The sequence below is a fragment of the Mastacembelus armatus genome, chromosome 11 (genome assembly GCF_900324485.2).
Source record: "Mastacembelus armatus chromosome 11, fMasArm1.2, whole genome shotgun sequence".
NCBI classification, from domain to species: Eukaryota; Metazoa; Chordata; class Actinopteri; order Synbranchiformes; family Mastacembelidae; genus Mastacembelus; species Mastacembelus armatus.
The window spans coordinates 15,640,668-15,656,712 of record NC_046643.1 but is presented as its reverse complement, the minus strand read 5'-3'; the positions used below and the strand labels follow the sequence as shown (position 1 = coordinate 15,656,712).

Genomic DNA, 16,045 nt, shown 5'->3' with positions numbered 1-16,045 from the left:
CATGGTTGAATGAAGTATGAATGGGCTAAAATGAGGTTGTGTCCTTTGGTATTTATCAGCTCTTTGTCTAACAGGTCCTCCACTGGGCCTCTAAATGAGTTGTATGACCTTTTACTTGACAGTTGAAGGTTGGCAGAATAAAATGACTTTATCTTCTTCCTCTTGGCCTTTCCAAGTGACAGGTGTCACAGTGGTCAGCAATGTATCTGTTAATTTTAGAATATTTATGACAGTGGTATCAATGGTTCCCAACCTTTCTACTTGGACATGGTCATTGTTCAGCAACAATTAAAAACACATCAGGCTCACTGAATGTATATTAATCCACAGCTGAAATAGTCCCCAAACAAACTCTTATCTAATTTTAGCTATAAACTACAGATTCAACTACTGTATTTGTATTTAAAACTCATTAACTGTTCTTCTTTCTACTTGTCTTCGTAGCACCCCCCAGGGTTAGAAGACATCAGCCCCTCTGAAGAGGTCACAGATACAGAGGACAATGAGGAGGAGGACCTGGGTGTCCTGGATGACCAGCGGAGCATCATTCTCCACCTGCTCTCCCAACTCAAACTGGGCATGGACCTCACTCGGGTAATACACTGAAGCACTTTGTGTGTCTACTTTGTTTTTCTTTTTAGAAATACAGTTGTACAATTGTTTTAGATAATTGTTATTTCTGGGTCTGTTTACCTAAATAAATCTTATCCTTTCAACATTTTGCATTTCCTAGGTGGTGTTGCCTACCTTCATTTTGGAAAAGCGATCACTACTGGAGATGTATGCCAACTTCATGGCCCACCCTGACATGTTCCTGTCGATCACAGCGGGGGCCACAGCTGAGGACCGAATAGTCCGCTTTGTCGAGTACTATCTGACCGCCTTCCATGAGGGGCGGAAAGGTGCTGTGGCCAAGAAGCCGTACAACCCCATATTAGGGGAGACCTTCCACTGTTCCTGGGAAGTCCCTCGGGACAAAGTTAAACCTTTGGTCAGGTCAAACCAGGGCTCAGCTAGGGAACCAAGCAGGGGCCCCAACAATGCACAGCAGGGTGATGATTCACCGGGAGACTGCTACAGAGTCCGATTTGTGGCCGAGCAGGTGTCCCATCATCCACCAGTGTCAGGGTTTTACTGTGAGTCCCGGGAGAGGAGGATGTGCGTCAATGCCCATGTATGGACCAAGAGCAAGTTCATGGGCATGTCGATAGGAGTGTCCATGGTCGGAGAAGGTGAGTCAAACCACAACATGACACATACAATGATGTTAGATATGTTTTATATCACAGAACACAATCACAACCATTTTGCCACCCCCCTGTAAAAAGTACAGTCTCTTAAATGCAGTGGAATAAAAATATTTAAAAGTTGACAGAAAGTGCTTTTTTCAGATCTTTGCAGTTTTCTGCAGAGAATAATAAGCTTTTAGAAATTAGCATTGATGTAAAAACTGCAGCATTTTTAGACATTTTTTCAAAACTACAGGACATCTGTAAAAAATATACTGTATTGGATTTACTTGCAATTTAATTTAGTGGAGATGAACAAAACAGAGACAGCAAAGGCAATTCATGAGAAGTTTGTAAAATTTCCTTTTTCTTGCTGGTTGAGGTCAAATAAAAAAGTCAAAATGAGGAAAAGGCTTCATAAATCATCCTAACATTTAACACTCTTACTGCAATTATTTCCTTAACATTATTCCAAACTTCCTTCCCAAAATGATTGACTTAAAGTTACACCACAAAAAATTTAATTTTTAGAACACTGGCCTTAAAATATAAGTCAACGTTTGTGTCATAGATCAGTTGTAATTCCTGTCAGCTAAACAAAATAAGAAACAATGTCTAAAAACAGCAAACCTCTAACCTTTAAACTGTATCACTGTGATAGTGTCCTGTCCTCTTTGAGAGGATGAGACCTCTCCCATGGCAATCGATGAGCCAGTCCTCTCTGTCAGCACCATTACACCCTGTGTACTAGACTGTTTGGGATGAGTCACCCTGAGCACCGATACAGGAAGTCCTTGAGCCCAATCGACTGAATCTGGATACATGTACTGATTGATTCAGACATTACAGCTTTCTCAGACTCACTGTACCTCTGACTGTCTGTCAGCAGGTTATGATGCAGGCAGTTCATTATGTGCAGGGGCTGATGCTGTTTTCACAGAACACGGTGACCTTCACCCCAGACAGTTCACTGGATGCTGGAGAGAGGTGGCTATCACAGTTATACTGTACGTGTTTGTTTTTTTTTTAATGCTAGTCTAATAAATAGGACTATGCAATCAAGTCATGACAGTGGTGGGGAAAACAGCATCTATGTACGTCCATGAAAAATATGTCATGTAACTACGCCACATATACGAGGCAGCAGCAGACGTTGCATCACACAAACTAGTTGTTCTGCACAGCGAGAAATTTGAGTTAATGACAATAATCCACTAATGTAACATACAGTATATCTGAAGTTAGTGTTAAATGGCTTTTATCTAAAAATAAATAAATAAATAAATAAACAACTTATATTAATATAATTTTGATGCCAGGACTTTTCCTTGTAAAAAAAAAAAAAAAAGTCAGCAATGCTGGGTAGTCATATAATTCAACCTGCAGCCATGTGAACCCTCTTCATTATCATGTAATAGCTAAGGCCTGTTGTTGTGATGTATTTTGCAGAGACCGGGCGTATTTTTCTTGACCTGATATATTTGTCATCAACTGACATATTTTTCTGGACTGAGTAGGTTCATCTGTCACCTTGTCATTACATGCCCATAATGGTGTCACATGGAGTTTATGCTTGTTTGCAGTGAAACATGTTTGCACAGGCCTTCTTTTGTAAGGACAGAAAACTACTCGTGAACATGTGAGAAGCAGAGTGGTATAGGGAAGGTGTTGTTTATGACAAAATAAATCCACTTTTGCGCTGAGTAGATGCTGCTGATGATGAGTTTTATGTGCTGAGAGTCCATCAGGAGTGTAAAGTATAAGAGGCCTTCTTATGGGTATCACTGCACCCGTACATAAACTCCACAAAGCAGGTATAAATTGATATATATAAGCTTTTCTCAGGGGGTGTCTGTTGTGGTCAGTATATTGGATTATGTGTAATAGAAAATAATTATTGCCTCCTCCAGTCATGTTAAATAATGTCACTTTTATTGCTTATACACGCAGCACATGAAAACAAATCAGTAACCTGCCATTAATTTTCACAACGTTAATTTAGCTTAAAAGTGGCTACTAGAATAATCCCTTGTTGAATAAAATGTGTAGCCTAGACATTACATTTAACCTAATGTTTATATAGACTGTTCAGTTTCTGTTGTGTTTCTGCTTAAGTCCCACCACTGCCTGCTGACTTGTTCAGTGCATAAAGAACATCACATCGCTTGGAGGAAACATTTACATACCAGGCCTGTTAGATTAAATTATTGCTTATTACTGCAACAGTTGATTAGTATTTAGACAAAGAGAGGCAGTGTGTAGGGAAATCAGCTGGCTCAGCCTTAAAAACACGTGGGAGAAGTGGCTCCTCCACACGCCTCACCTGATTTAATCTTCTGAGAGAACGGCTTCATCGCCTACAAAATGTTTAGCAAGTCTCAATTTTTAGCTCAACATCTTACATAACCAGCACGTCACATGTGTCTTAAGTTCTAAGATGAGATGATTTTAGTTTTTCTGTGCATTGGTGTTCCCATCACGTATTGGAGTGCTACTCCCTTCTCATCTTCTTCTCTCAGGTGTCCTGTGTCTTCTGGAGCACGATGAGGAGTATGTCTTCACGCTGCCCTGTGCCTACGCCCGCTCCATCCTCACTGTGCCCTGGGTGGAGCTGGGGGGCAAAGTCTCCATCAACTGTGCCAAGAGCGGCTACACAGCCACTGTCACCTTCCACACCAAGCCTTTCTATGGAGGGAAGGTCCACAGGTGAGCGCTCCTGTGTTTCTCACTCACTCCCCCTCTTCCATCTCACAAGAAGACCGATTCTTTCCTTCCACTTCAGACATCAACACTTTACAGACAGATAATCTCAGACAAATTATTTTCCTGATGCTCACGTCGTGCTACATGTTATTAGTCAGAAGTCTGACGAATTGTTTATTAAACAATTAAAATTACAATTAAAAAAACTGTAAATCTGAAAATTTTAAACATTTTAATCACATTTGAATTTTTCATTTAATTGGAATAGTTGAATCAGCAGTGTGTTAAAAAGCTGCTTCCTTCCCCTCCTCTGTAGCTCATGTTGATTTTTCTTTGACTTGATTGAAGGGACTAAAGTACAGGAAATGTTTATTTTTTTCCTCTGTAGTTTCAGTTGACTCAAGCATTAACAGTCTGCAGAACACAAGTAATTCACATTCACAAATATTGCTTCACTTATTTTTCCACCTGCAGTTAACTGAGAAAAGGCACTAGTACACTGAATAGATAATTTATTAAGAATTATGGCATTTCAACGTTATGGAATATTCAAGCAGTGACCAAGAAGATAAAGCTTGACTATAATATAAAGGCTGAAACATAAGACAATATTCAAAATACTTGTGTGTAAAACTATATTGTATCACAGGCAGTCAGGACAATTTTCTAAAAATATTTTCTCTGTTTTGCCATTACAGAGTGACGGCAGAGGTCAAACACAACCCGACCAACACCATCGTATGCAAAGCCCAGGGTGAGTGGAACGGTACACTGGAGTTCACCTACAGCAGCGGAGAAACCAAAGTGATCGACACGGCCAAACTTCCAGTCACCAGGAAGAAGCTGCGGCCTGTGGAAAAACAGGGGAGGACAGAGTCCAGGTGAAAAATGGATAGGCTCATTCAGGGAGAGGGTAGTCCCAGATGTGGGAGCTGTTCATTTACTTTATGTGTTTCCTTCTGTTGGCAGGCGGTTATGGCAGCACGTCACCAAGTCACTGAAGGAAGGGAACATCGACGAAGCCACAGAGCACAAACACAGGCTGGAGGAGAGACAGAGAGGGGAGGAGAGGCAGAGAGCAGCTGATAACAAAACTTGGACTCCTAAATACTTCACTAAAGAGGTACAGTGTAGAAAGACTGTGTAGTCGCCAAACTAATACAAGAGTAGGCGACACAGGAGCCTTAAAGTCAGTCTGACTTTCCTTGTCCACCCATTCTTACACTGCTAACTGCACTCAGCTGGCAGTTTATTAGGTACACCGAGCTAAAACTAACGCAGCCTTAAAACAACAGCTCTGTAATAAATCCTCCTCCATGATGATGTTAAAATGTACTGTGTTATACTGAGCGGTGTTTCTCTTCTTCAGCCCAGGCTCGTTTATATGAGTGGTGGACAAAATAAGAGAAACACCTGTGCGTGTAAGACAATATGATTCAACAGCACCATAAACTACATCTTCCAGAAATGATTGTCCAGTTGAATCATCACCACTTCTCAACAATAACTGAACATTATCACCTTCATGGAGGAGGATTTATTGCAGGACTGCTTGATAACCTAATGGAGTACATAATACACTGCACACTGAGTGTGTGACAGCCTGTGTATACAGTGGAGCATTTCACATTTACTGTCTGTTTAAACACTGGTGCCAAAGAAAACCAATCCCTCTCAGCTTTACATTTATGTTATTGGACTTGTCGGGGAAGATGATTTGTGTGTACAGAATCTCATTTTAGTATTCACTAAACCACTGTAGTGAATACTGTGTTACTGTACACAGGGAGTAGTGAATGTGGGAGTGGTGAGTGGTTCTGGACATAGCTACTGTGTGAAACTCTCCTAAATGCAGTGATCTTTCTTCAAGGCTTATAAAGTTCTGCCTCCAATGCAACACAATGGGAGTGAATGGGCCATAATTTGTCTGCTTTCCCCACTGTTCTGTGTTTAAGCCTGTTTTCAGAGGTATCTCACCAGACAAAGGGAGCTCAGCCTTTGTGAGTGGTGCTCTACGCTGTGGCCACTGCTGCTAAATGCATTTTATTCCACAGCGTGTAAATGAACCTCACCCTGTATAGTGACAAAACTGCAGTGGCCTTGATGAAATGTGAGGAAATAATGTCTTTTCCTTTTTAAATAAACTTTATTAATAGACACTCCCACCTGTCCCATGGTCCCTCAGTAGGGGAAAGGACAAATACTGTAATTAATACAATGCTGCTTTATTTCCCCAGTTCACAGACTCACTCTAGCAGTTTTGTCACCGTACAGGATGGCGTTCTTATACACAGCCTGGTGGTCACAGCGTAGAGTGGCATTTACAAGCACCAACTGCAGAACGCCCCTGTGTGCAGGAGCATGGAGCGCTGTTCATAACAATACACTGAGTGCTGTTTGGAGCTATAAAACAGATTGGCAGGGAAAACAGACAAATCATGGCCCATTTGGTTTTTGATAACTAACTGCTGAAACTGTAAACCATGACATATAGACTATTTACTGTATTATGGATTTGGGCTTATTTTGAAGCCTCCCTGTCTCTGGAAGCACACAACTACTTCATAATTACCAGATAACACAATTACAACAAACTAAAGGTGCAGGACTTGGAAGGCTTGAGAACTTGTGTAAGAATCACCAGGTTTTTACTTCAGTACCAAAGTAACTCAGTGATAGTTGTCAGCACTTCCAATGGTCCATAGCTAAAAATGTTAATGGCTAAACTGTTGTTTTTAATGTTCCAAACAAAAATAGGTTGAAAAATGAGGCCAAACCGAAGCCTGTTTTGTAACTCACTGTATCTATGGCAACATTATGCTTCCAGTTTCTTGTAAATGCTTCTGTTTACACATGGGAAGATTTTTAATGTTTCCTCAAAATGGCCAAATCCAGAGATCAGAATCTCAGGGTTTCATTGGTTATGAATCGTGACTGTTTGTGTAAACAGAAGCATTATGGTGCTACCTGGCTTAAGTCTCCTCTCTATAGAGCCAATTATATGAATGTAATAAAGACATGGTCATACATCAAGTTTTCTTTTTAAAAACAGGATTTTGGAAAATGTCAGCAAAACTCTTCAGTTGTGTGAACAGATGTACAGCAAACATAATGTTGCCATGGATATAATGAGTTACACTGTGCTGAGGCCTGGGCTCTGTTTTCAGCCTGTATTTCGTCACATTGTGGAACACTGGGCACAGTGAGTTAGATCTGAAGTTCTTACTATTTATGTACTGGAAGTTACGGTGGCCGACAAGGGCAAATGTGCTGCAATGGAAGTGCACCAGGCCTGTAGGGGGGACCCTGAACTGAGGGATGCTATGAACAAAGTTTGGCTACGTTTTACAGAGAGAGACATGTAGTGCGTTTGTTTTCTCTCTTGCATGTGTTTTGGCCGTTGTGGCATGTTTGACCTTGTCAGGCAACGTACCGATAACTATCACCAAATTACTGTAATACTGAGCAAATCTTAAAGCTGGTGATGGTGAGGCAGGTTCTGAAGCATTTTAACTTCTGCACCATAAATTCAGACAGAGTAGATGAGATAAACCTTACTGATCCCAAAAAGGAAAGTGAGGATTTTATACTTTATATTGTAAATTGGTGCCACTTTTGGTAATTTTCTTACCTCATGTGTAGGGGGATGGTTGGATCTACAACAACCCACTGTGGAAGTCCAACTGATAGCAGAGCAACACTCTCCTCATGGACAATCCTCTGTCTCCGTACTGAGGACCACGATCAGGAGGTCAAACGTCAGGAGCTCTGTCCTCCACAGACCTGAGATACAGACTCAGCGCGACAGAAACAGGAAACATGAAAGGTGCCAAAGGGATCTCCACTGATAATACCAAGAAAGGGTTTGGGACTTGAGGGGGGGGGGGTACATTTTTATACACAGTTAATAGTATTACTATTCAGAGTAGAGTATTTCTATTTTTCACCTTACCAAGGCCTTTTTTTGCACATACAGAGTAATGAAGTTCTTCACTGGTGTTTTACTTTTTTTAAATGATCAAAATGTTTTCTCGAGGTTTGGTTCAAAGCTTTTTGTTTTTCATGCAGCGTTAGAATGAATCAAATTCCATGTAACACACGATACTGGAGCTGTAAATGAGTTGTTAATAAAGTACTTTTACCACGGAAATAAATTTACTCTTTTCCTCTGATCAGCCACAATGTTAAAACCACCTGCCTAATACTGTGTATGTTCCCATCATGCAGCCAAAACGGCTCTGATCCGTTGAGGCACAGGTGCCACGATTCTCTGAAAATGACAAACACACCTTAACACACAATTAAGGCCTCTAGGTTTTGAGATTGGACCTCCATTGACGGTGTATAGGGGGTGGGCCTATACGCTGTGACGTCACACATAGGATATGCACCGGGAGAATCAAACCAAGGTTGTGTCCCAATGTCCACCCTGACCCCTTACCCACTATATAGTACTTTCAATTACCTAATTAGTTAACAGTTTCGGACACTCGACCACTACTTTTTTTTCGGTTGCCGATTATGACGTAGCACGGGCCCCCGCGCAATGTACACGTCACTTTCTGTTTCAAACTCAAGTTATTTTTATTATTTTAATAATTTGGTGGTAAAAATTCATTTATCTCACCCCGACTGTTTTCTTAAAAGGTATAAAAGCTATAACGCAACCATCTCTTCGTAATTTTCAGCTACAATCTTGATTCTACATTGTGGGCGTTTCCGTCATTTTTTCATATACGCAATGCATGACGGTCTATTCTGCCCGTGTAGTGATATAATGGCTGGTTAGGGTTAGGTGACCCCTAACCCCTGACCCCCCAGTCACTATATAGCTTCTTATAACTCGGGCATTTAAGTCAGTTTTTCATCCACGCAATGCATGACGGTCTATTCCTCCCGTCATCACTGCTCACTACTTTTTACAATGCATTGTGGGAAATTTTGAGGGGACTATTTTTCAGTTACAATTACAAAAAGCAATAAGCCAATCAACAGCGAGCTTGTTGAACGTACACGCCCCCAGGGGAAAGCGGCTAAAGCTACGACCGCTATAATCTGATGTGGCCTTAGCCACGGGGTTAGCCTAAGGCTAAATATCAATATCTGTTATGGACAATTAATTCTACATAGAAAATAGCAGGGGTCGTCAATCTGTGTACGGCTAAAGCAACCTGTCAATCATCCCAACGTAGGAGTGTAACGAGACGACGTGGACGAAAGAAGGCACCTGATTGGTCAGTTATGTATCTTAATATCTTGTGTTACAAAAAAAAAAAAAAAAAAAAAAGCTCCCATTTTTTTCAATGGGAGCCAGGACTCTTTGGAGCCAGCGGCTGGTTAATTGGGCAATTCAGTAGCCAAATTCTTTATGTTCCTGTAATCATTCCTGAACCATTTTTGCAGAGTTGCAAAGACAGGTTATCCTTTGCTCCCCCCACACATCACTGAGCCTTGGACACCTATAAACATGTCCCCTGGTCACTGGTTGACCTTCCTTGGACCCCAAACATCTGCTGTTATAGAGATGCTCTGACCAGACTCACTCATATTCTAATACTTTGCCATTATCCCTGCGTCGACTTCAAGAACTGACTGTTCACTTGCTGCTGAATATATCCCAGCCCTTAATAGATTAGAGTCATTATAATGAGATAGTCAATGATCATTTCTTCTGCCAATGGTTTTAATGCTGTGGCTGATCAGTGTCTGACTTTTACCAGTCAGAGCTTTATGGGAACTAAACACACCTTTTCAAAACTTCAATGAATAAATGTACCACAAAGTATTTTGTGCAAGTATATAATATTACACAGTGTAATATATTACACAATATTACAATGAGCTACTACAAAGGTCCTGATTGTTTTGTCTGCACTATGAATGTATCTAGGCACATTTTAATCATATGCTACTTTCCCATCTTATACTGTTTGCTACTACGCATGCTTTTTGTGTTGTACCTTTTTATTTTGTTACACCGTTCTGGCTGGTGCCTCTGGAAAGTCGTCTGTGGTGATGGATGTGGACGAGGAGGCTCGCAGAAACACACTGCCACGTTTCTCACATCTGGGGGTTGCTGAAGTTTCCCTCTGTGAAGATGAGATGAAAATCTACCAGACTGTCAATCACTTAGGACTGGGGTAACCAGCCTGTTGGACAGAAAAGGAATTGCATTTCATCATCCAACTGTAGTAGCCCCATTTTCAGAGTGCGCATTTGACAAATTATATTGCTGATTTCTATATTGAATGGCTTTCCTAAACAAAGTAAAGCAGAGATTAAACGAGAGTAATTAACAATAAATATGGCCTTATGTTATTTTTTGTCATGAAAGGACATCTCATATATCTTGACCTTTCAGTTGTTTAATCCACTGTTACTGCTTTATGATACCCACCTTCCGTTAAACTTACAAGCTGTTTTTTTTTTTTAATGCAGAACCACTTCACTAGACACTCTGGATCAACCGTCCATCAATAAAGACCTTTTACCTTTTTTAAGTTATATCCTCTCATGATGTCATGAATGTGCAAATTTACAAAATGTCCTGCATGTAAGTAATAAATACTCATCCTTCACTCCACAGTAATGCACAGGAGGCAAGTTAGGTCATTTTGTTCTACCAAGTATGCCATGGCAGCCATAGGCTCACTCAATAGATATTTTGGCATAATGAATATTTTTTCTTTAGACACAGTACACATGTATTTCCCTGCTAAGGCTCATATATCTCATATATTTTTATTTAAGATTTCAAATGTACAACTTCAACTTATTGTATTGCTACTTTTACTGTAGGAAATATGCTCAATACTTCTGCCATCACTGCAAATTAGCTTAAAGCTTAAAGCTGAAAGCACAGATGAACCTAAGTACAGGCCGAGGACTAGCACATTTACAATTACAACATTTTAGGACCTTTTTAATATCACATAAAATTAAAATTAATTGCCAGTCACAGTGTCAAAAAAAATTATGGAAAATCACTGGGCATGATATGAAGTCGCTCACACTTCCCAGCTGTGTATAACAGCTAAAATGAATCAATTACTATGACCAGGAGCAGAAAATGGATGGACAGACTAACCAATTAAAATAATTTTCAATCCTGTAGCAATTTAATATTTGAAAGAACTTATTCTGCAACTATTCATTAATTTTAATTCCCAAAACAAACAAAAAAAAAGAAAAAATCTAATGTTCACTGGTTTTATCTACAAAATGTAAAAACATTGCATTTTTTGGTCATATACAATAGCAAAGACCTGGCAGTTTATGCTACCAGCTTTAATTTTGTTCTACAATATGTTTTATTCAGGGGTTGCCAAGCATGTTGTGTGCTGATTTGCATAATGTATGTGTAAGTACTACCTTTCACGAAACCAAGTAATGCTGCTCAGGCTTTCAGGGTGTCTTGCTCAAGATCAAGTGAAGTAACACTGGGAATTTCTATCTGTTGAGGGAAAGCTTTACATCTCCCTCCCATCCCAACACCAAGAGATTTCACCCAGTGACCTTACATTAACAGGGATGCTTCTCAAACCCACCACCAACCATCCTCACCAGTGTGTGAATTAGGTCATTATTTATACATACAGATGCAGATTCAGAAGTACATGTCTTCATCCAGAGGCTAATGCTGCCATCAAGTGGTTAACGCTGTGTTCACCTAGGTTTAAAAAAAAAAAAAAAAAAATCTGCATAGGAAAAATGTAAATGCACACTGCTGTCTGAATAACACTGATTTAAAGTTGTAGGAAAGTAGGAGGCACAACAATAACAACAGCTTACACGCATTTTCATTTAAGTGTATATTTAAAGATGCCTGAACAGAACAATGTAAAAATGTAAACTTTAAAGGTGAGCAGAGACAAGCAGGAAGGGGCCTGTGTTCAAGAAAGAAAACTGTTGGGACAGGCGGCACCGAGCTACTAAGAAATAAGTAAACTTAGCAGAGAAAGAAGTGTCCCACCATTCTCAAATTTGAAAAAAATGAACACAAAATGAACAAATGAAGAGGGCAAACCATACACCACATTAAGGCTTAGTCTGAACTCTCTCCTCCCTTGATAAATGAGAAATCAAAAGAACGTGACAGATCCAGGTGTTGTATTGAATAACAATGTGGCCTTGTGTCGAAGGTCTGAAGCCTGAAAGGTGACACAGTTACAGAAGAGATCAAAAGCAAAGAGAACAAAGCGATTCAGGTTTGTAAAAAGTATAAAGAAAAAAAATAATCAGATGATACTAATAAAAGTCATTTTCTGTGAGATGTGACAAAAGAACAACAACTGTATGACGTGTTAGTCATTTGATGTGTCACTTATTAGTTGAAAAAAAAAAAAAAATGTAAAAAGTTACTGATGAGTGCACATACAGAACCTCCTCTAGTGTTAGGACATGGCGTGTGACCCAAACAACAGTGCAGTGCCGGTAGGAAGCCTGACTAGAGCTGTGTCCCAATCACATACTCTATCCCAGAGCGGAAGAGACTAGCCCATTAATCAACTGAAAAATAAGAATAAGTTGGAAACTACTATAATTATTCCTTAATTGTCAGTCATTTTTAAAAGAAGATAGATAAAAAAACACTGATAGCCTGTTTTAATATGGGAATTTTTGCTTCTTTTTTTAGTCGTTTAAAATAAATGATATTTGGACTCTTGGTCGGCTGAAAACAAGCAATTAGAATATGTCAAGATGAACTTTGGGATGTTGTGATATCATCGTCATTATTCTTTTTACTATGACAAGTTAGTGACCAAATGATTATTAAATAGCAAGTACCGACTACAACCTACTGAAATAACCAACTGTATGTTATATGCTAAGGTAGTAGTCTTCTGGAATGTTTTCCTGGCGCAAATTCTGAAATGATCCATTACCAGTGCATTTCTAATTAATCCAATATGCTTACAAAAGAAATATGTCCCAGAAAGAAAGGACATAGTTAATATGAATATTAGTAATTAAAGGGAATATTAAAGCATCACTCCACCAATTTCACACATGAAGCAACTGAACTTGAGACTAAAAATTTCTGACAGAGACAGACGGAACAGACACGTAACATCTTCAGACAGAACACCTGCGCCACCAAGTGAGGCGTCTGAAAGATGTGGATGTTTCCCAGACATGGAGCTGTGCTACTCAGCTGTATTTATGGGAAATGTAGGATTCAACATATTCAACAAGACAAATTTTAACTTTGATGGCTCTTTTCTTCTTAACTTGCCTCTTGTTTAATCCACTAACCCTGTGGAGCAGTGACACTTTGGTGGAGTGACCCTTTAATCAAAATCTGTTTTAATTGATTTTCTTCTCTGTTCCTTGTTTTATATTACTAACACTGCAACATCTGGACTTCGGGGTGGATTTTATAAACGACTCATTGATTAAAATGTCAGTTGCAACCCCGACGCTTAATGACACATTTGGGAATGGTTAATTCTAAAATGGTACTGGAGTATGAAATAACAGCAACCTCAATACATTTTGGGGCTTGTATGAAATATGGTATTTGGGACAGAGCTCTTAAAGAAGTTCTTACCTTTCCTCAACACACTAACACATATTTTTGTATTTTATCAGTGCCTTTGTACCTACTTAACCCCCTTCACATAACTGTCTATTTAGACATTGTAAAAATTTCCAGTTTCCAAAGCCTCAGTCTGGTCGAAGTACCCAACCTGCTGCATTGATACATAAGCCAAAGAAAATGCTGACAAGGTAGCCCGCCACAAATTAATGAGGTGATGACCAGCAATGAGGCACTAGGCTTTGCTCACTGAACTAGAGAGCTCCCTCCACAGGAAGGGAGGCCTAATTTATTATCACTACTTTTTACACACAGTTGCTTTCTTCCGTCTTTAAAACCTTAGCAGCAGAAATGTACAATCTACATGATTTACGAAAAAGTGGAGTGGGGGAAACTTCGTAAAAATTCACATTCATTCTCTCAATAAATCTCAAGCCCCTCAGTACAAGAATTATTGCATTCACTGTTCTATTTTCTGTCATACAAAAAAGACCCCAAATCAATTACATAAAGAAACTGAGAAAAACAAAAACTGCATATTTAAAAACCACCACAATAATCCAATATATTATCATCCTTTTAGACATTTTCTTTACATAACATATTTACACATCAGGCCAATGTTTTTCTAAAGAATTTGTTGAAAAAGAAGGGTCAGGGAGCCAGGCAGACATCAAGGAGATGATAAAAAGGTTAACATTACAGAGGAGCTTTGTCTAGGTGGTGACGTTCCTCCATACCGCATACTGTCTTCTGTACACGTGTCAGGAACAAAGCCCTCAGCTTTAACTCCTGCGCTACCTCACTCTCAGTAATGAGTTCACATGTGCCATGGAGAAAGGTCAATGGGTCTTTGGTGCAAATGTTACTAGCTTTCTCTCATTTCCCCCTTCACCCGATCACCATACTGATAAGCAGTTAATGTACCACAAAAAGTAACTGATGCCAAACCAAGTAGAGCAGCCCTATGCCTTTCCACACATTCAAGTACAAAGTAAAAAAAACAACAAAAAAACAAAACAAAACTGAAAACAACAACAGGAGAGAAAAAAGCAAGACAAAGGTCCTCAGGATAAAACGGACAACAGCTCTGGAGCTAGCCAGATATAACACTTCACCTTCCTCAACACACGGGGCGCTCTAATGTGAAGCGCTTGAGACCAAATGCCAGATAAATGGCCACTGTGTTCTTCTTCATTGGTTGTTAGAGGTTTCTTCGCATTTGTTTGCTTTCCTTGAGTTCATCATGACCATTATTTTTTTTGTAGTTTCTTGCCTTTCCTCAGGACGAGCTTGTTCTTGATGTGCCCTCGCTTCCTCTTGGCAGTCTGGTTAGAGGAAAGAAAAACATGCGTGTATCTAAACATCTTTTGTCTCATCAAACAGAACCCTCTGACTGTGACGATGATAAATGATTAGACAAATTCAAAGTGCCATAACAACTGATGACTTTGAGAACTATTATATGCTGTGCTATAAACATCCATGCTGCATGTACGGGAGTGTTTTTAAAATTTTAAGTTTCAGAGTGATGTATTATCATAAGACCATAACTAAGAGAAACCTCACTAAACCAGTTCTAGTCTATAATATTTATTACAAAAGAAGTTTTCTGCCTTTTCCCAGAGAAAATCCAGTAAATAAAATAGCCCACAGTCCATAATGTGGAGCTAAGACAGTCAGCACAGACAAGCCAGCAGGTGGGTGTTGAACAAAAATAGTCAATAATAATAAGTAAATAATAAATCTACTTTATGAAGACTCTTTTGGGTGCACTTTCCCTTCACCTCTAAAAATAAATGACTCTCTCTAAACCTGGAGGCAAAATGAATAACCATCATTCTTTTATTTAAAAAAAAAAAAAAAAAAAAAATCTTCACAGGATCTTTCATGCTACCTTTTTGGAGGTGTACTTCTGCTTGGGTACTACACTGCGGAGCTTGTGGCCCAGTGGCTCCCTGTTGTCCAGGTTCTTCACCTTGTAGATCCTGACTAGCCAGTGTTCGGAAGTGAAAGCCTCTTCCAGGTGCTTGAACTTGATGTCCTTGTTGCCGATCTCTGCATTACGTGTCCGGTCGAAGCCAGGTGGTGTCCGGAAGTCCAGCTGGGAAACAGGAAAGGTTATTTGACTAATTCGCTACCAGCTAGTGGTGGGTCTGGTAAAATGGGACATGCAGGGTTTCGGCAGTCATGTTAAGACATCTTTAATGAATATGGCACACACAACAAAACAAAATGATTTTTGAAATGAAATGTGATACTTTTGTACCCTCTAAGACATTTCATCAAGAAATCTGAATTCAATACTTTAAGAACTTAGTGTATCAGTTGATCATTTTTGGGAACTAAAACTATTTGCAGACAGAGATGAGAGGATTGAGTGCATGTTGAAAAGATACACAGGAAATATCTAAAACTGCCTGTTGCCAGTGTTTATGCTAAGCTAAACAAAACTATTAGCTGAGGCTTCATATTTATCAAGTGAGAGTGGTATCAATTTTCTATTTTAACTCATAACAAGCACAGTACAACTATTTCTTTAAAGAGAAGTGAAAAAGTAGGGAAACATTGTGGT

The 16,045-nt window shown here is 39.5% G+C and overlaps 2 protein-coding genes across 3 annotated transcripts in view; one reads left to right on the top strand and one right to left on the bottom strand.

Annotated features, from left to right (window-relative positions):
* Positions 1–10,235, top strand: part of osbpl10a (oxysterol binding protein-like 10a) — a 54,885-nt gene extending 44,650 nt beyond the window's left edge. For both annotated transcript variants that reach the window (XM_026300052.2, XM_026300051.2), the window contains 6 exons: positions 445–594; positions 734–1,232; positions 3,749–3,935; positions 4,631–4,813; positions 4,902–5,055; positions 7,575–10,235. In XM_026300052.2, coding sequence (XP_026155837.1) covers positions 445–594; positions 734–1,232; positions 3,749–3,935; positions 4,631–4,813; positions 4,902–5,055; positions 7,575–7,619 — 1,218 coding nt within the window. In that variant the 3' untranslated portion in view covers positions 7,620–10,235. The remainder of the gene's footprint in view (positions 1–444; positions 595–733; positions 1,233–3,748; positions 3,936–4,630; positions 4,814–4,901; positions 5,056–7,574) is intronic.
* A 1,493-nt stretch (positions 10,236–11,728) lies between these two features.
* LOC113126205 (dolichyl-diphosphooligosaccharide--protein glycosyltransferase subunit STT3B) overlaps positions 11,729–16,045 on the bottom strand; it is a 61,268-nt gene continuing 56,951 nt past the window's right edge. The window contains exons 15-16 of the mRNA XM_026300121.1: positions 15,368–15,574; positions 11,729–14,798 (exon numbers count right to left, since the gene is read on the bottom strand). Coding sequence (XP_026155906.1) covers positions 14,724–14,798; positions 15,368–15,574 — 282 coding nt within the window. The 3' untranslated portion in view covers positions 11,729–14,723. The remainder of the gene's footprint in view (positions 14,799–15,367; positions 15,575–16,045) is intronic.